The 26103-nt window shown below is 40.7% G+C and overlaps 1 protein-coding gene across 1 annotated transcript in view; it reads left to right on the top strand.

The window, feature by feature from the left end:
- The first annotated feature begins 2581 nt into the window (after positions 1-2581).
- LOC136831125 (tectonin beta-propeller repeat-containing protein-like) overlaps positions 2582-26103 on the top strand; it is a 44884-nt gene continuing 21362 nt past the window's right edge. The window contains exons 1-11 of the mRNA XM_067091078.1: positions 2582-2775; positions 3515-3603; positions 3908-4010; positions 6244-6256; positions 6853-7005; positions 17717-17809; positions 18203-18383; positions 20945-21174; positions 21303-22210; positions 22383-22487; positions 24865-25036. Coding sequence (XP_066947179.1) covers positions 2582-2775; positions 3515-3603; positions 3908-4010; positions 6244-6256; positions 6853-7005; positions 17717-17809; positions 18203-18383; positions 20945-21174; positions 21303-22210; positions 22383-22487; positions 24865-25036 — 2241 coding nt within the window. The remainder of the gene's footprint in view (positions 2776-3514; positions 3604-3907; positions 4011-6243; positions 6257-6852; positions 7006-17716; positions 17810-18202; positions 18384-20944; positions 21175-21302; positions 22211-22382; positions 22488-24864; positions 25037-26103) is intronic.

Here is a 26103-nt window from a genome sequence, read left to right on the forward strand (position 1 = left end):
AGTCTTGACTAGGCTGCTGAAGGGACTTGTTTGTACTTAAACCCTCTGCCCTCGCCGCTCCTCGCAGCCACCTCGCTAAATCACAAAGTCTTCTGGTTTTGTGAAAATGGCTACTGCCTCTCTCTACGAAGAGGGCCTTTAAGAAGGTTCATATGATGGACTCCAGAAAGCCCAGTGCAAGACTTCTTTCGGCCCGCCTCCGTCAAGATTGAGGAAAAGGAATTTGGTACGACAGAGAGGAGGTTGGTTGGAGAGTTCCTTCCTCTTCCCAAGGGGACTTTGCTACCTTGTGGACGCCTCTAGAAGGCCCCTCTTCATCAGCTTAAGGTGTCCTGGACTTTATCTGAAAACCGATCACCATGAAAGGCCTCTTCAGGTCTTTGGAAGTTTTCAACTTCTGGACTGGTGCCTGGGAGTCCTGGACTCTTGCAGGCTCAAGGCCCTGACTCCATTAGTCTGGGAGATTTGTCTACGCCTCACCCTGCATGGACAAGGCAGCAGATGGTTCAAGAACTGGCTGCCCAATTTCAATGTGGGCTCAAAGAAGTGAGCCATTTACTGCAACTCTACTGGCGAAGTCGGTCTCTCCTTCAGAAGGCAGAGCTGTTGTTCGCCTCCGCTTTCTAGCCATCTTTTCCCCAGTCTCAGTCAAGGATACACGCCGCCACTTTGCAAGAGAAGGCTTCTCAGGACCTCCTGGCCCAGCTCCTAGACATCCAGCAGTCCCTTCGACTTCTTCCTGGGCAGGTCAAGATCAGAAGCCCTTTCGTGGGAGGACCCTCTTCTAGATCGTCCTTCGAGGAAGAGGTCCTCAAGAGGTAGAGCCTCTAAGACCAGGGGCAAGAAATGACTCCACGGACCTTCAGACACCGGTAGGAGCCAGGCTTCTTTCTTTTGCAAGAGCCTGGAGTGAGAGGGACGGACAACTGGTCCCTCCAAGTCATCGAAAAGTGATACAAGATCCCATTCCTCGTCTTACCTCCGTTACAAAAATGAAACCCATAGATTCACGCCATCCTACGAACAGGAGAAGCAGCAGATTCGACCTGCTCGAGCAAATGCTCTGAGAAGAGAGCTGTGGAACAGGTCTCAGATTTACAATCCCCGGGCTTTTACAACAGGCTGTTTCTGGTACCGAAGCAGTCAGGGGGATGGAGACCAGTTCTGGACGTCAGCAAGTTGAACCATTTCGTTTGAAAGAAAAGTTCGTACGGAGACGCCCCAGTCGGTCATGGAGTTTCACACCAGGCGACTGGATGGTTTTCCTGATCTCCAGGACGCCTACTTTCACGCTCCTATACATCCTCATCGAGGAAGTACCTGAGATTTGTCCTGCGGGACAGGTATTTCGCTCAGGCTCTCTGCTTCGCCCAACATTCCTATGGTATCTACGGTTTTAATGAGGAATGTTGCGAGATGGTCACTTTGGGAGGAATAAGAGTCTCTTTATTTGGACGATTGGCTCACTCCGCGAGCCTCACAATGACCAGGCGTCTGGAGGATCTTCACACTACTGAACTTGACGGTCCCTAGGACTTTTGGTGAATTTCTAAAAGTCCCATCTGACTCGACTCAGTCCATCGCTTATCAGATTCAGGTGGATTCAGTGGCTGAGCTTTTCCGCTCTGGCACAGCATAACCACAGTGTTTAGACAAAGTTTCAGCCCCTTCTCATGGAAAGAAACATGCTCGTGAGGAATGGATGAGCCTGGGTTGGGACCATTTTTATCGCTGGAGAAGTTTGTTTCCCTGGGGAGACTGCATCTCAGACCGCTTCAGCTCTTCCTTGCAGAGAACTGGCAGGACAAGGAGAATCTGGAAGTTTCTCTGAGTATTTCGCCAAAGGTGAAGGATCACCTAAGGTGGTGGCTCGATCCATCAAAGTTGGCAGAAGGCCTTTCTCTCAAACTTCAGAACCCCGACCTAGTGTTGTTTTCCGACGCGTCCATCTCGGGGTGGGGAGCAACACTGTGGGGATTGATGTCGGGCACCTGGAGAGGGAACAGTGTCCTGGCACATAAACCTCAAAGAATTGGGGCGATTCAAAGTTGGCCCTTCTTTTCTTCGAGACGAAGTCACGAACCGAGTTGTCCCAGATCAACTCGACAACACCACGGCCCTGTCATACCAAGAAACAGAGAGGAACTCACTCTCGGCCCCTGTTCACCTTAGCAAAGGATATCCTTCTGTGGGCTCAGGCCCGGAATATTACTTTCGATCCTCACCAGGTTTTGTTGCAGGCGAGAGAACGTCCATTGCAAGGATCTTCGTGTCGGGCAACGACAAATAGCGTCGATCGAGTGGACCCTACACCAAGAGGTGTGTCAAGGACCGTGAAGCTTTGGGACGCTCCATTGGTAGATCTTTGCAACTTCCAAGACGAAGAGACTTCTCTTTACTGCTCCCCGTACCGACCCAGGAGCGATCTCAGTAGACGCCTTCTCTGGGATTGACGGGGATGGACGTATGCCTACTCTGTACAAAATCCTCGGAGAAGTCATCAGGAAGTTTGCGCTGCCGGAAGGGACAAGGATGACGCGATCGCCTGCTTTTGGCCTTCGAGGAATGGTTCACAGAGGTCATGTCCTTCCTAGTGGATCTTCCGAGATCTCACCCAAGTGAGCTGATCTACTCAGAGAATCCCCACTTCGAGAGGGTAGCTCACAAAACCTCCCGCCTGGAGTCTAACTGCATTCAGACTATCGAGAAGCTGGCCAGGTTTGCAGGCTTTAGACCAGTGGCAGAGCTCATTACAGAGCGCAACATTCTCTTCCAGTAATTTGTACCAATCGGCGTGGACCGTCTTTTAGAGATGGGTGTAGAAAGAAGGGCATTTCCTCTACCACTTACTCCTGTAGCTGTAGATAGCAGACTTCCTCTTGTTTCTGAGGAGTGATGTCAAACTAGCAGTCCCGACAAGGGACATAGGAGTATGCTATCATCCTGCTTTAGGCATAGAAACTTGGATCTGCTAACAACAAAGACCTTCACGATCTATTTAGATCCTTCTCGAACCTCATGCAAAGGACTCTCCTGGAATTTGGATGTAGTGTTACGGGTTCCTGATGTCCAGTTCTTTCTGAACTCCTCGTTCTGCGTCATTTATGAACATTACCAGAAAGACTATTTTTCAACCGCCTAGCAACTGCGCAAGAGGGTTAGTGAACTGCAAGCCTTTAGTAGACATATAGGCTTTAAAGGACATAATGCAGTTTGTTCTTAAGCCCTACCTTTTAGGCTTAAAAATGAGAACTCGGCTTCAACCTTGGCCCAAGAGCTGAAAATCATGTAAGGGCTGAGATTCTAATTCAAGAGCCAGAGAGAGTCCTTTGCCCTGTTAGGCTCTCAAAGTCTACTTAGACAAGTCGAAGGAAAGTCGAGGCCCTCAGATAGTTTATGGTGTTCAGCAAAGAGACTTGATTCTACCTATGTCGAAGAATGCTCTGGCTTTCTTTCTGAGGACATGATTGTTAGCTCATCCATGCTGTCAAGACACTGATTTAAACTCTGAAAGTCACGCTCATGAGGTGAGGGCAGTTGAACTTCAGTGGTTTTTCGAAGAATATGTCACCAGTAACATTCTGGGTGCTACATTTTATGAAAGTAACTTGTGTTCGCCTACACCACCTGGAGAGATGTGAAGACTACATACAGGAACTGGGTTTCTCGCTTAGGACCATACGTTTCCGCAGATACTTTCCTGGGGGGCAGGGGATGACACTCATCCTATCCTATGTCGGTTGGATAGTGTTTATGGTTGTTGGTCGACTGCCTGTATGGACTTCCGCCTGCTAGCTTTAGTTGCTGCTATCCCAACTTAGTTAGGCTTGGTCAGGTGGTTGGCTTTTTACTGCTTGCCTCATTGTATGGTCAATATGGTCTGGTCACATTGTATCACTGCTGACAGATCATCTAGAACTCACCAGCCATACAGGTCACACCCTGCTGGAGACTCTAAATAAGCAGAAGCGGACTTGGGTGACAGTAATCACGGTCAAAGGTGCTAACAGGTAAGGAACCAAGGTATCTTTCACCACATGTAGTGTTTCAAATCCTATTCTGTCTGTACCACCTCCAATGGTGGTATTCAGCTATATATATATCTGACAGGTAAGTCTCATGAACAAAATGATATTTTAATGATAAAATAAAGTTTGTTCATACTTACCTGGCAGATATATATTCATAGTGCCCGCCCACCTCTCAGGAGACAGTGGTACTAGAAAATCTGGAATAGAAAATGGGAATAGTTCTGATACCCGCTCCCAGCGGCGGAATGCGTACTAACCACCTGATCTCCTACTGCGTGTGTCGTAAGTTTTGAAATTCTGTCGGACTATCAGAGAATACAGCTATATATATATCTGCCAGGTAAGTATGAACAAACTTTATTTTATCATTAAAATATCATTTTTCAGATTGAAGTTATCTTTTAAGCCTGTTTTGGTTCTTTTGTTAAATAGGCTAATAGCATTACAGGGACCCTGCTATATCGCAGTTCAGCATTTGTGGCTTCAGTTAGTCGCAGTTTTTCATAAGCATTTTGAGGGGGGTACCAACTTATCGCGGATATCAGCTTATCGCAGGTGGTTGTGGTCCCTAACCCCCGCGAATACCAGGGGTTGACTGTACTATTTGTTCATAAAAGAAGATGAACCTTCATATTTAAAAAATGTATTTGCAATCAAAATCCTTTTATTCTGAGAAAATACAAAGAACTAGGATCACTACAGGCGGTCCTCGGTTTATTTACGTGGTTCCGCTCTTGCGCCGTCAACCCGAAAAATCACAGAAGCCGGAACATCGCCGAAAATCGTCAAAAATCATAAGAAAACCTTACTTTAATGCTCTGGTGCATTGAAACGATATAAACTGCATTATTATTGAGTTTTACATCAAAAATCTTTCAAATTATGATTATTCTGCCATTTTGGGCCATTTCTTCCGCCACGGATCGGGCGTACAACGCTGGTCAGAATCCCGAAACATGCGTCAATACAGGAAATAATTTCTGATGAATATATTTGTGCCGCCAGAATCCTCGAACGTCAGAAGTCGAACCGCTGTGAAACCGGGACTGCTCTGTATTCTTTCATTGAATTTTTGAACATAATGAAAAGCAAAGAAAATGGTTACTTCTTGGGCCAACTTATAAAACTATGAAAATGTGGAAAATTGAGTACTACAGTACTGTAAAAAAAAAATCATGAAAAGAAATGATGTTGAAGATTTGAGCCTTTAATTACCCACACCCAGGGCGCATGGTGCTCAGCTGTTGAAGCCAACCGTGGACTGTTACAACCTGTTAGGGAGATTGTCAAATTAGGGAGATTGTCAAAAAAAGGATAGAGTAAGAAACGATGCAGTAAGAAATATTGCCAAGGTTTCATATGTGGATAAGATAATGATGAAAGGGACATAGAGATGGTTTTTATATGCCCTTCTCATCGCTTTGGGAAGGATAGTAGATGATACTGTTAGTTGGGCTCCTGTGGATACCAGAAGAGTTGGAAGACCCAAACCCACTTGGATGAGAATTATGAGAAATGTAGCTAGAGGTGAGGGGAAATTTGTACCAATGAAAGCACAGGAAAGACATAAATGAAGGGATTTCACAGAGGCCCTTTGCACTACATGATGTTTGAATCAGTTATGATAATTACAAAGGTTAAGTTTAGACTTTCATAAAAGTGATGTGTCTACACTTTAAGCAACTCAAAATACTCAGTTTTATCCATTTTGAAGACAAATACTGTGATTACATGGGTATATGATCAATGAGACCATTATCACTTACAATACAAAGTCTATAAAATCCAAGTTAGAGCCAATAAATTTAGTGACATCAAGGGGTCTGTGGCGTATAGGATTTGAATAGTCTCCCGGTTATTAATGAACATAATGTAGGAAATTTGAGAAACTTTTAAAGATGTTACAGTTCCTTTAGGGTATAGGGATGCACCTGCTTTATGGATCTCCAATTAAAATAAGTAAAGTAAAGGGCATCTTTTACAGTTGTTTTCATACTGTAAGAATTAGGCAGGTACTTTCAATAGGACATGAACAACTGCAGGAGATAAAAAAGTTGTATAGAGGGGACAGAAGAATGTCATTGTCACCCACATGGGAAGCCATTCAGTTTAAGTAAATTAAAATCCTGTGCATTATGGTAGATACAAAATAAATTTAGTAATTTTCATGATTCTGTATATGCCTTTCTTTAAAATGCATCCTGTCCTCCAGTTGCTACCCTGCAGTGATTTTTTTAGCTTCTTTGAGGCATAGGGAAACAGTGTAGAATAAAGGCTTTCCATTATGGCTGGGGAATACTAACCTGAAAGAACTAAAAAAGAGAGCTTTCATATGTTGAAGGTTTATTTAAGTATAATTTTAATAAGTGTTGTTTGGATAAGGATCAACATTTTTTTTTTTAGTATTTTCCTCTGACAAATTATGTTAGTCATGTTTTGTTATATTTGGTAGAATGCTATATTGAAATGTTTGATTTGTCTTTATTTTTTTTTTTTTTTGTGTCAAGAATGGAAAGAAACGTTTCAAAATTCATGCATTTCTGAGTAGAAGACAGTAATTATGATGTTATGTGCTAGTTTTGTAATACCTGTACTATACATTATTAATTTTCATCCTTTACAATTAAAATCTTTGTGCTTGAGAGGACTTCCTCTTCAAATAAATTTGATAAATGAAAGTTTGTATTATTGCTGCTGTGTGTTTCAGCATTTATAGTAATTTTTAGTGTTTAGTATAATACATTCCACAGTATTTTTAAAATACAAAATTACCACTTTGATTACAGATCGTGTTTGATTTTGAATTTTATTTTTTATTTAGGCTTGGACCTATGCCATAGACTTCCCTAGAAGTTATACTGCTGATAAAAGATGGAATTCTTATGTGAGACGACGTAAATGGGTGAGGTACAGACGTTATGTAGCCCTTGACACTTGGTCAGCAGTTCCTTCTATCCATCAGGATCACACCCAGGTTGGTTTGATGTGCTACTACTATGCTACTTTAACCAAAATGAAATATCCTCTTCAACATTGTTATGGTATTGACATCATAAGTCCCCAGGTGGTATATTTTCAGTTAAATAAGGCTTTACTTCAATTTATCGTGTTAGGTTTTGCAGCCAGGGCTCCAGAGTAGTCGAGCTTCTGTCCAGAAAGAAATTTCTTCATTTAAGGTATATTTTTCATTGCCTTACATAGAATGCTAGCCTTAAAAACTAGTGCTGAAGCATATTCCCAAGAATGGAATTATATTCAAATTGCAGATTAGTTCTATAGACATACTGTACTTATTACAGTAATTGCAGCAGCAGAGGTAGTAGCCTTACATCCTTTTATTTGTAATATCAGTATTAAATAGTTCAATGAGACATAAAAAGGAAAAGATAAAAATTAACCGGTTGCATCTGGTATGATCATATGAGGCATAATAATAGCTCTGGACATTCGATCTGGGCCACCTCAGGTGATAATCAGTATTTTGCGCCGTAGAATTTGAACAAATTTTGAGGGAAAAATGTTCAAATCACTTGAACGGGCCATAAATGACTTATGGCAACTCTTACGGCGACTTGCACCTCAGTACAGAATAGAGGTAGATCAGTGTGACTTAGAGATTTCTTGGGGGAATGTACTGCACCTACTTGTTGCAGGACATCCTGTATATATTTGGTTATAAATGTACCCAGGGATTGCTGTTGGTTTTAGTTCTTATTTTTTATGATAGTATGACAGCTATAATTGTAGTTTTGCAAACTAAAATACAAAGAAATATTAGAAAAACATATATAACTCACTGAAAGCTGTATCTCCCCATCTCAGTACATCTCGTAAATATTTTTACCATAAACATACTCAGAAATTTGTTAGTGATTTTAGTTCTTATTTGTTATATCATGTGAGGTGTAATTGTAATTTTTACAAAATAAAATAAAAAGAATTATTAGAAAAAAGATCTATATAACTTGGTAAATTAACATATTTTTATGAGTGTCTTGGAAAAGGGTTGGAAATATTCACTTTCAAATTCCTGTGGAAAGAACAGAATATTTGTAAGAATTTTTTTTATACCATATGCATTTGCATATCTTCCTCTTTTCATTGATGTGTTTTTTTAAATTGGCCAACCTTAAACATAGAGACATTTAAGGGCAACAGATCAATATTTAATGTCATTCACTAATGTTAGTTGGTATAGTGAATTGAGTCTTCAGTATGTATGTGTGATGTGAAATTTTTAAAAGAACGTCACTGTCATTTTGGCAAACAAACTATTTTTAATTCTCACACATTATGTTATTCTTAGGTATGGTAAAAGGCTTAGCATAGCTGCATTTCATTTATTATAACTTTTTATTTTATTTTGAAAATAAAAACCATAATGATAGGATAGGAAAATATTTAGAATGGAAGGGTCTTATATTTACGAGTAATTGTCATTATAAAATAGTTTGAGACCACCTAGTCAACATACCTTGACTCTCATAGTGTCCAACTGAAGGATTTTTTTCATAAATGTTAGGTGAAAATTGAAGCAAGGAAAAGAAATGGACTGCTGTAGCAAAACCAAAACGACAACAAATGTAGTATGTTTTAGACATTGCCACTTTTCCCAGATTAGATTCATAAAATCTTGATCTAAGTTTGGATATCTTGTAGATATGACAGGCATGTTGCCACATCTTCCTTATACCAGGTCAGAAAGGGTAAGCAGCTGGACACTACTGTTCTGCACATCTAACCGTGAAGATGTAAAATGAGTGAAAAAACTGAAATTTGATGACAAGTAAAGGATGATTTATAGTAAAAAAAATAAACTACAATAAATGAAGAACTGAAATCAGGTACCAGACTGTTTTGATCACATGGTAGGACAAGGATGATTTAGTTTCTAATCATCTAAATAATTTTGTAAATGACTAAAATCAAGCCTAGACTCACTAATAAAAGTAAATGATACTATAAGATACAATATTATTGACCCCTCAAGTGATGGTAGATTGTAGATTAAATCGGCCTTGTCCCAGAACAGTCTGTTGCTTCTGGGAAGCCCATGGGAGGGTTAAGTAGGATTTTATGACCAGATTAAAGAATCCCTAATTGAGGTAGATAAATTAACTATAGTCAGATCATGAGTCAGGAAGGAGCAACATAGCTAATGACAGCAAATGTTTTTAGTCATTTTAGTCTGACTGTAGATGGAAATAAACCAAAAAGAGCACAAAGGAAGGTAAAAGCAAAAAAGTAATGCTGCTGTGCAGACCTGAAAGTAAGGGGGAGATGTAGTAGTTTGTTAAAATATAAATCCAGTCAATTTACATGTGTCTCCTCTGTATTCAGAACTCTTGCAGACACCATCCATAGAATGCAGAACAAAAACATTCTACCGTCAACCTCTTAAATCTGGGAACCTTGGGACTAGGCCACTGCCAGACTACAGAAAATCCCAGAATATAGAATACACCCCTAAAAAATGAAGCCCCTATGTACACATAGTCTTGCAAGCTATTCCACATACAAATAGCCTAGTTACAGACTTAGCCTACTACTTGGCTAAGTTCTGACACCACTCTTTATCATTTTATTACTCATATTTTAATTTTCATTTTATAACTTCATATTATATGATTTTCATTAAAGTAGTGTACTTTCTTTAACACATTTAGCCTACATTCCTGAGTTAGCCTAACCTTAAGTCAACTGCTTAACTTTTCTCAGAATCTGCAGATTATTATTGGTGACCTTCATCCCCTAAATTTACTGTGTTCATAAATATCACTATTAGTTTCTTTGTCATTTAATTTGATTGTAGAGGGTAATGAAATGACAAAAACAAAGAATGAATTTCGGCAATCACTCATTGCATTCGCCATCAAAAAGTAAACAAAGCACACTGCCATCTAATGAGGGAAATGAATGCTAAACATTCGTTAACCAAAGGGGAAGGATAGAAGCCTTCTTTAGCATAGATAAAGATTTATGCATGCCCTTCATAACTCTATCATCATCTGATCTCCTGGGTGGCATTTGAATGGGTAAATATACAGTCAGTCCCAGGTTTACAACGGTTCCAATGGGTTTCAAATATATTCATCAGAAATTATTTCCGCTAGCGTGTTCCGGGGTTATATCACGCCGATCCGACGGAAGAAATATGGCCCCAAAACGGCAGAATAATCATAATTTGAAGGTTTTTTTTGTAAAACTCAATAATAATGCAGTTTACATCGTTTTCAATGCACCCAGAGCATTAAAAGTAAGGTTTTCTTATGATTTTTGACGATTTTCGACGATTTTCCGGCTTACGACGATTTTCGTTTCTGATGACAAGGCGTAGAACGGAACCCCGTCGTAAACCGGGGACCGCCTGTACAGCTATATAAAAGAAATGAGGTCTGTCAAGCACTGTAAGAGTAAGGAATTTATGCATTGCCAAATGTCTCATTGTTTTGATTAAAAGTTGTTCCCACACAATATACAAACCCTCGGTCCTTTACTTTAGGAATTACTCTCAGCAAAGCTGGAAACAGCCATTAAACTTTCGAAGAAGGTGGTTAGGCAGTTAACTACTGTCAGGTAGGCAGGAGTCCCTGCTTGCCTGGATCTTAACATTCCAGTTTACTTTTGGCCGTCGTGCTATGCAGATGTGTGTGCTCGCTCTCTGCCCTGGTCACCGTTACATTGTTTTTCCTGGTGGGATCTTTGTTTTTGGTTGTGTTGTATATTTGTGTATATTTGATAATTGTTTCCAGTGCAAACCCACCAATCATCTAATCCTGTGTGGAAGGCCGTCACCCCCCAGCATATATGCCCTGGGGTTGGCAGCAAGGGTTGTACCCACTTCCGTTCTCCCTTTGATGTTGACCCTCATGACCTCTGTACTACTTGCAGGGGCATGACTGTAGTCCTAATTCAACTTGTGCTGAGTGTTGCTCTTGGTCGCCTGCACAGTGGGCAAAGTTTACTGAGAGGAAACAGTATAGGAGGAAAGCTGCCAAGGTGTCGTCAGGAGGTGCACCTCCGACTACACCCTTGGTAGCTAACCCTTCTTCCTTGTTTCTACCCCTGGTAAACCTCCCCTTCTGACTGTCTCTCCTTTGTGAGAGATCTCTACTCCTTCGTCATCTTCACTTGCTTTGTCGGCGAAGATCGTTGCGGGGGGCCAATCAAGACAACCTCTTCTCAGGGCCCCGCTAGCTCTGAGGGGGAACTTTTCCATCGGAGCAAGAGGAGTCTCCCTCAACTCACCGAACTTTTGCTTCAGGTGTGACGATCGAGCAGCGTGAAGCAGCTGAGCAACAGGAGGTAGCCAAGCTCTGAGAAGCCTGGTTCTTCTTGGGGCTCTCGGGCCCTCCTGTGCAGGGTATCTTGGAGCACCTGAGGCGTAATCCAGTAGTCACGCATGCTGCTGCCACCTCAACTACTACTATGGTGACCATGACAAATTTCACCAAGGTCCCTGCCACGGTATCAACCCACTTTCTGACCCTGATGACTCCATCGCCCCAGTATGTGGTGTCCCTGCCCCCGGCTCTACCTGTGATCCAGACTGCTCTTATTCCTGCTGTGCCTCCTGTGTTGATTGCTCTTGCTGCCACAGCTGTTCCTGTGGTTCTTGTTGACCAGGCTGTTTTGCTGTGCCTCCTGCCTCAGCTGCCCTGGTCCGTTTTGCCACTCCTGCTGTTCCTGACGCTCCTGCCGCTTGGGCCGTTCTTGCTGCTTCTGCTGCCCTGGCTGTTCCTGCTGTTCCTGTGGTTTCTGCTGCTCCCTCTTGGATAGGGACCTGACCATTATCCTGAAGAAGATGTCAATGAATAAATCAAAGAAGAGGTCTCGTAAGGTGTTGTCGTCGTCGTCTTGTTTGTCTTCATCTTCGACTTCGTCATCTGCTGCCTCCTCCCCTTCTTCTGAGGCTCATTGGCTGAAGAAGAAGAAGGCTGCCTCTACCCCTCCTAAGAAGTCCCACCTTGGGACTTCGAAAGGACTGTCTCCCTCCACAGGGAAGGCAGTGGGATCTCTCATTGGCTCTTCCCAGCCCTAGAGCTCGCGATCCGGTTCGCATACCACACCAGGGTCTCGTGTTTTGGGACCATCAGGTGTGCTGGTTTCCCCAGCCCATGTTCCCAATACCAGTTTGAAGAAGTCTGCTTCTAAGATTGGTATTGTGCCTTTTTCTTCCCGAGTTTCTTCGGACACTTGAGAGGAGACTGCTCCCGATGATTGTTCTATACAAGATTCGGGAGTATCGGGTGCTCGGCTGAGCTGAGTGAGTCACTCTAAATGCTCAAGATTCCATGGAATCTTGGGCAAGTGCCAAAAACATGCAGGGTGTTTTGGCACATCCTGCCAGCACTGGCGAGTGCTCGGCCAGGTTCCCAACCTGGTGTCTTGGACCTGAGGGTCTGAGCATCAGGGACGCAGAGAGGAGGTCCCCTATTCAGTCCTCTTCTTAGGAGGTTTCGACCTTGAAGAAGACTGGGGCATGTCGTGAGGACGGCACAAGTTGATGTTAAGCAGCTCCTGAGAACTTGACTTCGGCCAGCCCCCGATCATGTTCACGTGATCGGCCCCGCTCACCAGAGAAGGGTGCTCAGGTGCACCCTGGTGAGCCTCTCCGCTCTCCTCTGGACAGCACTTTGCCGAGGCATAAGCACTCCTAGACCCATGCTGCCATCACCATCATGGGTTGGTGACTGCCCATGGCCTGCCCCTCCTGCTAGTTCTTCTGGCAGGACAGGTAGGAGTGCTCGATCCCCTCACCTGTCCCCTAAACCTCCTGGGGTTTTACTGCTAGTTGGACAGGAGGGACTCCAATGAGATTGTTTCTCCTTGGAGTTCAGCTGCGAGGGCCTACGCCCTGGGCTCGGTTCTCGGACTGGCTCGGTCACAAGCCTGAGTAGTCAAGGTATCCCATCCTTGGGAGGCGCTGCCTCTTCCTGAGGTGACCTCAGGTTTGACAGACTCAGCACAACATTCGGCATTCTCTTGGGCTAAGGTTTTCTTCACTTCATTGGAGTTTGACCACTTTGTGAAGCACTTGTTTAAAGTACTGGAAATTTTTAGCTTTCTGGACTGGTCGATAGGAGTGCTCGCTAGGAAAATTGAAGATCACAATGTTTTAGCAGCTTGGCTGGGCGTGTTATCCTGTGCGGATAAGGCAGTAAGGGATGGCTCCTCTGGAGTAGCAGGTGTTTTTCGCCACCAAAGTTTTGAAGAAGGGGAGTTGTGGTGCTCCTTCACCACAAAAGGAGTGGCGTCTGTCCAGAAGTCTGCACTTTTGTACTCTCCCTTGGACAAGCAGTTTTGTTCCCTCAATCGGCCATTAAGGAGATTGCTACTGATTTGCAGAAAAAATTGACACAAGACCTGCTTGCACAATCATTGAAGCACCCCAAGGATCTTTCTGCCTTTCCTGTCAAACCTGTCTCTCCTCTGCATCAGCATCCCTTTCAGGGAGGCAGGCAGTTTCTGAGACCCCGCTCCAAGGTGCATTTCTCTGCTAAGTCCATCAAGAGGACTTCAGCTAAGACCTCTTCCAAAAAGTGGCTCCTCTATCCTTCATGCACCCGTGGGAGCCAGACTCTCCCTCTTCTGGAAGAGGTTGAGTGCCAAAGCATGGAGCCTTGACAGTGAAGGTTCTCAAAGAGGGCTACTCGATCCTGTTCTTAGAGTACCCTCCTCCTGTGAATTCACCAATCGCATAGATGACATACTTGGAGGGCCCCGAGAATTTTGTAGCTCTCACGGAGGAAGTGTCATCCCTCATAAGGAAATGGGCCATAGAGGTAGTGGAGGACTGAACTTCAAGAGGATTCTACAACTGTTTGTTCGTGGTCCCCAAGTCATTGGGGGGATGGAGACTTGTCCTCGATGTAAGTGCTTTTAACTTCTACATACAGAAGACAAAGTTCAAATTGGAGACAAATCAGTCACTGTTATCCTCCATCCAGCAGGGCAACTGGATGATAACACTCAACAGGTAGAACATTTATTTCCATTTTCCAGGACATCCGGAGTCCAGGAAACACCTGAGATTTGTCTTTAGGGGCATAGTCTTCCAGTTTTGGGCTCTGTGTTTCGGTCGCTCCACTGCCCCACGGGTATTCACACGAGTCCTATCTCTCCTTGCAAGATGGCTTCATCTCCTAGGTATCAACATAAGCCCATACCTAGACGACTGGCTCCTCCACTCCCAGTCACAGGAGCAGTGCAGAGGATCTGCAGACTACCCTTCTTCTTGCCAAGAAACTCGGACTTTTAATAAATCAAGAGAAGTCTCAACTAGGCCCAACTCCGGAGATTCTCTATTTGGGGATGAGGATCAACTCTGAGTTTTCGGGCTTTTCCTTTACCAAAGAGAGTAGAGTCCTGCCTTCAGTCTGTACAGAACTTTCTTTTGCTTCCAGTTTGTTCAGCGAATCAATGGATGAGTACTGCTGGGAACCCTCTCATCCATAAAACAGTTTATGAAACTAGGAAGATTTCATATAAGGCCCCTTCAGTTCTTTCTACGAGCAAGCTGGAACAGAAGAAAGCAACCATACACAGTGGCCTTCCCAATTACGAAGGAGATAAAGGAGGATCGCTGATGGTGGATGTCCAGGGAAAGACTTTTAGGGGGAAAGTCTTTGCAACTGCTGAGCCCCGACCTTTCCTTTTATTCAGATGCCATGGACCAGGGTTGGGGAACTCTACTGGACACTCAGGAAGCTTCCGGCACTTAGTCTCCAAAGCAAAGGAAGCTACATGTAAATGCAAAGGAGTTGTCTGCCATTTATCTCGTCCTGAAGCATTTTGTGAAAGCAGTAACAAACAGTAACATCTGGTCTGCTTAAACCACTGTAAACCAAAAATGGACTTTCTTTTCTTTTCAGGCAGGACCTCCAAGACCAGACTCTCTTCCATCAACTAGGGGAAGATGAACGGGTTGCAGGTTATGCTGGGATCAGTCTTCAAGCATGGAGAGGAGTGGACTCTGGAAGTGGGGCCTCTAATAAAGAACCTGTTGGATCTGATTAAGTCTTTCTATTTTGAGACTACTAAACAGGTGAAGGATGACTGCCATGTCACTGGAACCTGGATATAGTCCCCCCATTAATGGTTAACAGGTTCTGCCTTTGAGCCTCTCTGTACCATTTCACTCAAGAGTTTGACAATGAAAACTCTTTTTTCTAGTAGCCTTGGCAAACTCCTCATCTTCACAAAGAGTCATCTTTGGAAGTTTATAGATTATACTGTCCAGCTCTGCAAGGCATTGGTTTCTTGAAGGAGATGCTGTCGAAGGGTTTTTGTACTAGGCTATTTCTAGATGTAGACCTAAGTCCCCATCTAATCCCAGGCCAAGTGGTCTGTCTTTCACATGGTTTCAGTTCTAACATCTCTTTTAAAACCTCATGAACATAATAGGACCGGAGGAGGAGGAAGGACTCTCTCCTTTGACTATTAGGGGCACTGTAGGTATATGCTTAGACAGCCTTCAAGAGAGGATCAGACTTGGCCCTGCTAATAAAGACTCTGGTGTTCCATCAAGAACCCATTGAGAAACCATGTCTAAGAATGTGCTGTCATGGTTTTTCTTACAAGCCTCTCTCATTTCATTGAGGACAGTTTCAAAGAAGATGTTCTGCCCCTCCTTCCAAGTGAGAGCACATGGTATTAGGGCTGTCTGAAGGCTTCATATGGTTTTTGGCATAGTATGTCATTCTCTGCAACCTCCAGTTGGCTGCCTAGCTAAGGCAATCCCGGTTAATCGGCGGGGTTCCGTTCTCTATTAAAAACCTCTTGAACAATAGGCTAACCGGAAAATCAGTGATAATCTCACTTTCCCCAGTGAGGGCGCTGATAAAGGGTGATCAGAGGCCCTGCCAGTAAGAGTGTTCCATCAGAACCCATTGATAACTGGTTATCATGTGGTGAAAATCTGGTTATCATCATTGAGGCACACTTTCAAATGGAAGATGATCGCCAGTAACGGTATTAGGGCTGTCGCCACTTCATATGGCTGCCGATAACCGGGGACTGCCTGTACTTGAAAAGCAGTTCCCGTTTTGCCTCACACTATCTTAAAGAAATTGAAACGATGTACAAAAATTTCATTAGTACCTTAGGTACATTGTCGGTGGCTGGCTTGTTGTTGTGGAGGAAGCATAGGAAGCAACCTCTCCTATCCATAACTTCTTCACCTTGAATTTCTTGGGTATCAAGTTCTTTTGTGGAGCCTGGGGGTACTTGTACCCGGAGTGCCCACCAGTCTGTGGTAGTGGTATGATGGTTCTTAATTTTTATTGTTGTCGGTGTGGGTAACTATTTTATTTGGTCTATTGTAATTTGCTACTGCACCCAGGGCAAGGGCAGTTTTTTCTCTGTTTTTAGCTAAAGGTTGCAAGAAGAAGCATTTTATCAGTGCTGGTAGATTTTTATGTTGCAAATTCATCCTCATATCTGATTGTTTTTGGAACAGAATATGTCTCCATTTATTCCACCACCTATCAATGTGGGATTCAGCTGTGTAATTACTTGGTAAGTTACATATATGAAAATGGTATTTTTATAATAAAATTAAGTTTCATATATACTTACTAAGTAATTACAAGATCAGAGCCCTCCCTCCTCCCCTCTGATGGACATTAAACATAAAAGATGTGACTATCACTGTTACATTGTACATATTGTTCCCGATAGAGGGTGGGGTAGTTACCTACAGTATAAAGAAACGAATCACTACCACGAACTTCAAATTTTTAATTGCTGCGTGAGTAGAAAGTATAACTGTAATTACTAGGTAAGTGTATATGAAACTTAATTCTATTATGAAAATACCATTTTCCTTACTTATAGTCCTTGGTCTAGCTGCTTTTTAGTAGTAATTGTCTGCTTGTAATTTTCTGTAGCCACCCGTCATGTTGAAGACAAGATTTATTTGTAAAAATTATCCTGTACAGGCAGTCCTCGCTTATCAGCAGTTGGTTAATGGTGATCCGGTTTTATGGCGCTTGGCTAACAACGTTGTTAAACAGATTTTTGGTGACGTTAAGTGATTTTCGGCGTCGGTAAGTGATTTATCAGCGGTGGTAAGTGGCTTATTGGCATCAGTAAGCAGTTTATTGGTGCTGATAAGCAGTTAACAGTGTCAATAAGCGGTTTATTGACGCTTACGACGTCATAAACGCCACTTATTCCCATAATTATTGGAGATTTTTGGTTAGCAGTGCTTGGCCGGGAATGGAACCCCTGCCGTTAACTGTGGGCTGCCTGTAATGTGTATGCTGTCCATCTTTGCCTGTGTTATTAACTCAGTTTGACAGAAGGAAGGTTTTTCATTTTGTAGTGTGGCAGTTTGAATTCTTAACTCTGTAATGTCCATGTTATCATTGTTGCTGGAAGGCACTTTTGCTGAGAAAATCATGAAGCATGGTTCTCCTCTGGGGTTTATTTCTTCAGGGTTTCCAACTTTCTGTTTTGTGAGTAAAGTTTTTGAATGAAGAGAGGCAAGAAGATAAATTTATGCTTGTTTGGCGCTTATTCAAGAGTTCTATGAGAAGCTTAGCATTGTTCATCTAATGTATTGTTTCCAAAGCTAAACAAAAATGCAATCTGTTTTCCTGTTCTATGCTGTATCTTTATTTTTTAAAAATCAACTTAAATGTAAGAAACTGTTTCAAGATGTGCTTATCTTTTCTTAACAGGAGCCATTCATAGATATTAGTGTTGGTGGAGGCGAAGTGCCTGGTGATGATGCTGATAAGCTCATGGTTTGGGGTGTAACAGCACTTGGAAGGGTGAGTTATGCTTCATTGGTATTTCTGTGAGGAATATATTATTGATTTTGATCTTTTGGCATAGGTACAGTGATCTCCATTATGTAGATGGGTTTGGATTGATAATGAGGAGATAAAGGCTTAGGCTTTGAAACTTGCCATTTTCTTGTTCTGTTTTTTGGTGCTGCAGAGTGGAACTCTCACTGGGCATCATACAATTAAAATTCTGTGGCAGTTAGTCATTTTGTTTAATTTTATTTTTTTGGTATTTTGACCCAGCTGTATTGATTCTAAATTCATATCCAGAGTGCCTTTATAAAGTTATAAATGTTATTTATGGGTACTTTTTGGAGGTGCGTAGCAGTTTCTTTTTATTAATTAGTGTACCAGCTGATAGTATTCTCTTGTTTTAAGGTTATGGTCAGAGCAGGAGTTGATGGAACTTGCCCAGAAGGGTGTGAGTGGGTACACATTCCTACACCGACAGACAAAGATGTTACGTCGGTGTGGGTTGGGCGCTCAGGCCGTGTGTGGGCTGTTACGTGGGATGGGAATGCATTGGTCAGGACAGGCGTGACAAGAGATACTCCAACTGGTAAGTGTTTGAGAGAAATTATAAGTTTATTCATATCTCTAGAGTATAGTTATTCAAATCCTTGTTTTATTGAACCCCAAACTAAAGATTTGGAGTTTTTAAAAGTTATTTTATGAATATTCTTCCTTACTTATAAAATGAGTACTCACACAGTCTTTGAAAGTTTTAAATGCTTCTTTATTCACTCCATCAGGGCATATCTCTTTAGTCTTCTCCATTGATCTGTTCATGCTTGCTTTACACACCTACCATTTTCAAATACAGATGAGATGCTGACTATCTGTAAGCTGGCTTGCAGAACCATCTAATGTTAGGTTCCAGTTAGGTTGTGTGCCTCCCTGCTGATAGTTTAATTTTATTCCTATCCTATTTTCATGTAAGTTTTTCATGTTCTTGCTCATGTTATTGAAGATGAATAACTTTTTAATGACTTTAAATTGTGTAATAATTAAATATGGCACCTTCTTGTACATGGCATGAAAGACTCTTTGAGAGCCCACTAATAATCATCCCAATATATGAGCTTTGGCATCTATCCAACAGACATGTAAATTCTTCATATCCGGCTCTAAGTACACTGGACTATTTTTCAAGATGTACGAAAATTCACATATTTTTTATAGTAAATGATCACTTGAATTTTCTCGCCCCGTGTTTTGGGAGTGACATTTTTATTATCCGTTTTATGGCCTTTTCATCTTCCAGGTGCTTTTGATGCATATTGTTTTGGAAACGAGTTTGGTAGTGCCATTTTTACCATCTTTGTTAGTAGAGTTTTTTATTTATCGGCATGTCACTCATTTAATGTAATTTTGGTTTGCTGTTGAGCCATTTTGTTTAAGAAGCTTTCATGGATGAGTATCTGCTTTAATTTCTCAATCTCCTTAGCAGTGTCTCTCCAAGCGGAACAGTGCATAAGGACACAACAGATGAAAGTATCCACCACAGATTTCTTGTACCTGTCCGAGCACTTGCTTAATCTGTTAGTCCCTTAAGCCTTTTTAGGAAGATAGAGAAACTACATTTGACACTACAGGCAGTCCCCGGGTTACGTCGGGGGTTCCATTTCGACGTTGCGCTGTAACCTGGAAAATGATGTAACCAACGTCACAAGACAAATGTATAAAAAATTAAGAAAAATACAATGAAAGCCTTACCTTTAATCCAGTGGGTGTACTGTACAATATTTTACTAGCATTCTGATGTGGTGTGCTGTGCATCCAAAACTTCCAAATTTTGACTTTATGTTCTAGCTGTATGTACTTATACTGTTCTGTCGTGGTGGAAGACAACGACGTAATCTTGGAACATCCACTGTAACCTGGAACTGATTTTTTTAGGAATATATTTGAAAAGCGACGTAAACTTGGAACGACATAACCTGGGGACTGCCTGTGTTGATCTATCACAACTCCATTAATTATATATAGGCTTATATTTGTGTCCTGAATGTTTATTGAATCACCTGTTTTGTCTGTTAGGCAGAAGAAGAAAAAGGTAGTTTCACTATTCAGGCCCCATTTGAATCCTCAGGTATGTCTCAACCTGTAACCTCACTTTTTGTGATCCTGTAGTTCTGTTTATAGCTCTTCCCCATTCCCAGGTGTTTATGTTGCTCAGGATTGCTATTCCATTTCATAATACTGATTCATCTTTAGTTTGATCTCATTTAAAATCATTCCTTTCAGCCCCTCTCCCACATTTTTTTCTCTTTAGTCCCTTAGCAAGTGACAAACATTAGAATTCTGCAATTATCAGGTACTCTTTTGATGGCATGATGATAACCGAAAATTGCTGATTTTCGGTTATCGCCACCTCTGTGAGGTATGTATTGTTGCCAATACCCAATTAATGGTGCCGATAAGCAGAAATCGGCGATTTTTGGCTCCGAAAATTGCCGATTTTCGTCACTAGACAAGCACCGTAAAACCGGATCACAGATAACAAGCCCGCCGATAACTGGGGACTGCCTGTATTGAGAGACAATCTTGTGGTTTACTGGCTATTGTATCTTACGTTGATAATAAGTGTTCCAATTGTCCAGTTTGAATGACTTGTCTGTTTAAGTTCCATGCTTTGCATTCCATAGTTTTTAACCGTACATTTTACAAATCTACAAGCTACTAGGGACTTTGTTCCTGACTCTTTACAGCTTCCAAGCATTGCACTGAATCCTACTGTCATATGCACACACACACACACTGGGACACTGATCATTTTGACCTCCCACCTAAATAGCAAGTCAAGTAATATATGGTCAGTAAGTTAATGATTCAATAAACTTATTATAGCAAATGTTTTTGTATACCAACCTGTTAATCATACAATGAATGTCCTTAAATCTTGTTACCACACATGCAATTTACTGAAAAGTTAAGGTTATTGGTCTAGACATACCAGAAGATCCAAGGGGTTCATGCATGATGAGTCTACCTCCTTCTACCTCCTTCTGCCTGTTAGACTAAAGAATGGTGGCCCCGTTAACACTAGGGACACTAATATAGGTGTACAGACATGTATGTGATTGATGGGCTTGTATGAAAAACTTGTTTTTGTTACAGGAACTGACTGGGTTGTTCTTGAGCAGCCCGAGGGAAGTCGTTTACATCAGTTAGCAGTTGGAGTGAAGTCAGTTTGGGCCCTTACGAGAGACCATCGACTGTGGTTTAGGAGAGGCCTGGAGGTATTACAAGATAGTTCTTCTGGAAAGAGCCAAAACAGTGAACTTGGATCATCTTGGTTACTTATGGTTGGCCTTTTAAATATGGTTGCAGTTGGTCCAAATGATCAGGTAAGGCTACAGTAATGAGGATTTTGTATTTTTTTTCTTTTTCAAGGTAACTAACTTGTCATAATGTAGAATAAGTGTTTTCAAAGGTGCTGTTCGTTATCTTTAATAAAGTTCCCTTTGTTTTGCAGGTTTGGGGTATAGGAAAGGATGACCACTCAATATTAGTAAGAACAGGAGTGTCAGAAGCCGAACTCACAGGCCGTACTTGGAAATCTATATGCTTACCTTTAGGAACACTAGATTCTCCAGATCCTAGCCGTAGTCCAACACCAGATCCAGCTACTGTTAATGTTAATGCCCAAGTTTTTAATTTTCCTGCCATCACACCTTCGTCCTCTCGTGAAGCATCTGACAGCCCTAACCAGAGTGTAGATCTCAGTTTGCAAACTGATCCTGGTGATTTGTTCAGCATGCAGACAGCTTTTGATAAATTAAAATTAGAAGGAAGGGATGAAAGCCAGGATGAAAAAGATGCAAGTAGTATTAGTCAGGAAACAAGATCTGATGATATAGCTGTAGATGACCAACAGTCAGAGGATAAGCATAATCTCATAGATGATAGTGCACCAGATACTGTACCTGAGAAGGAAGAAGAGGAATCTGAAAATGTAATGGCTACTAACCAATTTTCAGGAAGTGAGGCATTGCCTAATGGAAGTATTGTGTCTGAATGTGATAGTAGTGCCACCCATGAGGAAAACACTCTAGATACTTCTAAAGAGCAACATGGTGATGTAGGCGGGGATGAAAAAGACTGTGCCTCTGTATCAGAGTCCACAGGGGTAGAAGAGCAAGGTGAAGAGAAAATAAGTGACTTGACTACTGTTCAAACTGGAAGTAAAGAGTGGAGCGAAGCTCGCCTCAGGCATATCAGTGGTAGCAGTGCGGGTAGTGAAGCAAGTGGGGTGAAAGGAAACCTTGTGATATTAAGAGAAGATGCACCAAATTATGACCTTCTAGCAATGCAAGCAGAACATTTGTGGATGTGGGTAACTGGAGGAGGGTGCTGGATACGAGCTAATAACATGCCAAAATGGTATGTGTATCATACTGTAGTAGTAGTTTTTCCTATTGATTTTTACCTTCAACTTGATTTACTTTCTTTTAAGTGAGTACTGTACTTTCTTTATTTTGAAAAATCTGTAAAGGCATATGCAAAACTATGAAAGGAAAATTTAGTCCAAAATTATCAATATATTATTTTCCAGGTTTCTTAGTGAGGGCAGTCCAGCTGTTGTGTCAGAGCCTTGGAGAACAAGTGTCTTACAGAAACTTAAAAATCGTCAAGAAATAGAAGTTAAACCTTTTTCTGGGTATGCTCCTGTTTCTGTCTTTAAAAATTTTCTTGGCTAATTCTGTCGTCATCATTATCATGTTGATCATTAGAATTTTATGTTCGTAGGTGAAGTGGGTTCTTTCTTCTCTTCTGTCCTGGAACGTAAATACTCAACTATTTCCACTTTCCATCATTGTCTTGGTCTTCCATGGTCTTCATCCCTGTCTTTGATAATCTTACAGACTTTGTGTGCCTAAATTGTTATGCCAAACATCTCTTAGTTTTTTATTGTGCAGTGTAACACTTCAGTATCTAACCATTCTTTGTCAATTTCTGGCTTTGTACTTGGCTAATATGGCAAGAGGGTTTAAACTAGGGAGATTATTATTTTTAGCATGTATGGATCTTGTTCATTATTATTTGGAATTCAAGCCAACTGTTATATAGAGTTCATTTTTTTAGTAAAAAGTTTAGTTTGTTTACTATACAGTAATTATAATTCAAGCAAAGAAAAATTGTGATTTTAGTTTTTAGTCACGCATGTGTAAGTGCCAAGGAGAAGTTTTGCCAGTCTTAAAAAATAGCTGGTGGAAATGGCCCCAACTCAGTAGCACAACTAACAATGGTCAGTGGCAAATAGAGGACGAATAAATTACCTCTGGGAGTACTCTATATTCCCATGAATATCTGTTGTTTTTTTCTTATAAACCCATTTGATTGTTGAACTTGATTTGGAACTTATAAGATGCCACATGGGGATCGTATTGTTTCAAGCGTGGAATTCAGCTGTCATAAATTTACATAATTAACAGGTTGATGCTCTAATTTTAGTTTGCAAGGTGCACTCATCATGATACAAAATTCATTTTAGGAATTACGCAGTTAATTTAATTTCATGGTGCATTATGGAAGGGTCTGGTTGGTATTGTGTGAAAATATATTTACAGTTGGATATTGTTATAGTATTTATGCCATGAATGAAGAACATTAATCAATTTCAGGAGTCAAAATCCTTTCTGTGACCCTTTCTTTTCATTTTCCCCTTTCAGTGAAAATCATTTAATGCCTACTCCCTCCATACTAATAGCTCTGAATGAATGAAATTAATATGGTGCAAAGTCCTGGTAATAACCTTCAAACCTACAGTTAGGTGAAGTCATAATGAATGTCATTGGTTTATAAAAGAATTATTTGGTAAAATTTCACATTTACTGTTACTAAAAAAATCAGCCAAATTCTACTTTTTCATATCTAAAACAAACAGTTATGCCCCCAAATGTACAGAATTAGGTATATCATACATGACATTTTGATGACATTGGTTAAAAAAAATTACAGAAAAATGACAGGCTGAAATCATGTATGTTTTGAGATGTAGACTGATAAAGTTGGAGTAACTTGACCAGTGTTATTTGAACCAGGTTTTCAGTGCTACTGAGCTCTTGTTGGGTGCTGTTGTGTAGGTTTTTGGTGAATATAGGCCATTATTTAATTTTGATAGTACTTTTTAGTAAAATGTATTGTAATTTATTATAACGAACATTAGATTTAGTGACCAAATACAAATCACATGCTCCAGTGTGTGGGGTTGGTTGTGGGAATTTCCCATAGCTACAAAACTGCAGTGAATTTTGATATATATCATAGCTATACCTAGCTGTATATAAAATATCAAAATACTTAGCTTTTTGCTGACATCCATGTTCCTTTATCGGCTTATTCCCTTTATAGCCACATATTGTTAGTTCTCTTATGAAAACAATTAATTTGCATTTGGTCCCTTACCTAACAAAGTTGTGCTTTGGTTGATTTACCTTTTGGTGCTGAAGAGCTTGCAATGTCTTCAAAATTGCTCCCTTAAAGGTGTTGGGATATATCCACTTCAACTCTTATTTCTAAAAACTTGCTGTTGTGAGGTCTAGGAGTCTAATTTTTTTTTAAATTGTTGCTGGAATGTCATAAATTTTTCACCTTTCTTCTGTATCTGCTTTCAGTCTGTGCTTTTTATCTCAAAAACTACACTTTTCTGTAAATCATATATAAGACTCATTAGACTGTTCACCCCCTCCTTTAATACATATTGGTAACTTATGTAAATACTTGACACTTAAGATGGTGGAAATAAAAGCATTTTGTATTTTGTAATTATTAATGATTGGTTTATGTGTTAGCAAAACCGTTCACCACTGACTTGCTCTTCATGAGTATGATTAGAGCCAACACCTTTCAACTACAGTATTATTTAAAAGCTTTAGCAAATTTTCACCAAGTTGTTGAATCATTAATTTAGCAATTTGAATTAGTAAGTGGCAAGTTTGGTGTTTGATTATCAACGTAGACTTTTGCAAAGTTGTGGTTATGTTACAAAAGGTAAAAAATTTGTCAGAAGTTGATATTATATGTTTATGGTTTAGGTATGAAGAAGCAGTGGAGGGGTCCTCTTGGGTTATATCTGGCAAATGCCGCTGGTGGGCCGGCAGTCAGTGGGTGCCAGCCTCTCTGGAATTAACCATGGTCGGCTCACGCAGGTCACAAGTTCAAGATGCAACCTTGGTTGTGCAGTATACTCTGGGTTCAAATAAGATGGTTTGTATTTAACAGTTTGATTATCCCTGACAGTTGAGAGTTTCAACTCTGTGGTCTGATTTAACTTTTTTTTATAATAATTGTATTTTAAAAGCTATGTGTCACTAAGGATGGGTTTTACATTTTTGAAGCCACGTTTGAATTTTTTAATATTGAAAGACTGTTTGATATTGAGGATTTCTGTGTTTTCATAATGCACTGAATTGGATTTCCATTTTGCTTTGTGAAAGAGATTTCTCATAAGAGAGGCAATAAATGGAAGTTATTATAGAGAAAAACTTAAGCTTGATATTACTGTTAATGAAGAAAGACTCCTTCAGTTTTAGTTTGAACATGACTATTAACTTATGCTATAGTTCACAGTGATATACCATGTATTACTGAGCTTATTCCTGTAATTAAATTATTTAATAAGACGATGTAATAGTGATTGTAACACATTTAGTGTTGCAGAATTCTGTGTAGCAGATTGCCTTAGTTGTAAGGTAATTTATGCTATTCCTTGACTGTTAGGGTTTTCTTGTGTTCTCAAAATCCATTGTAAGTGAATCGCAAAACTAAAGATGTTGTTGAGCATTAGAAGCAGTTAGTCTGAAAAGTAGAAGGTATGGGTGTAGCTGGATGAGAACTATCAGACAGAAAGGTCAAGAAAATTTGGGGAAAAATAAAAAATGAAGACTTGGACTAGATGAAAATTTAGACAAGTGCCCAAGACGCATTTAATACTTCCATGTACAGACCATTCTGGTAGTATGTGTAAATATTGTTAACAGAATGCCTTGCTTGTTAAGAATTCACATTTTAGAATCACACATCTCTTGGGAATAAATCTGATATGGTTCACATATGCCCAGACTTACTCTTAATTTGCCCAGATTTGTGTACTGTAGTTATGATTATCATTTAGGGATGATATATACTCACATATTAAACAAATGTATCATAAATGAAAGAAAAATAGAAACTAATATACTAAAAGAAATTACCCTCCTGCAAGAAACGCTGAGCATTTTATTTCCAATAGCTTGAATTTTGTTGTTATGATAAGTGTCAAGAAAAGAAAAAAA

The sequence above is a fragment of the Macrobrachium rosenbergii genome, chromosome 48 (genome assembly GCF_040412425.1).
Source record: "Macrobrachium rosenbergii isolate ZJJX-2024 chromosome 48, ASM4041242v1, whole genome shotgun sequence".
Lineage (NCBI taxonomy): Eukaryota > Metazoa > Arthropoda > Malacostraca > Decapoda > Palaemonidae > Macrobrachium > Macrobrachium rosenbergii.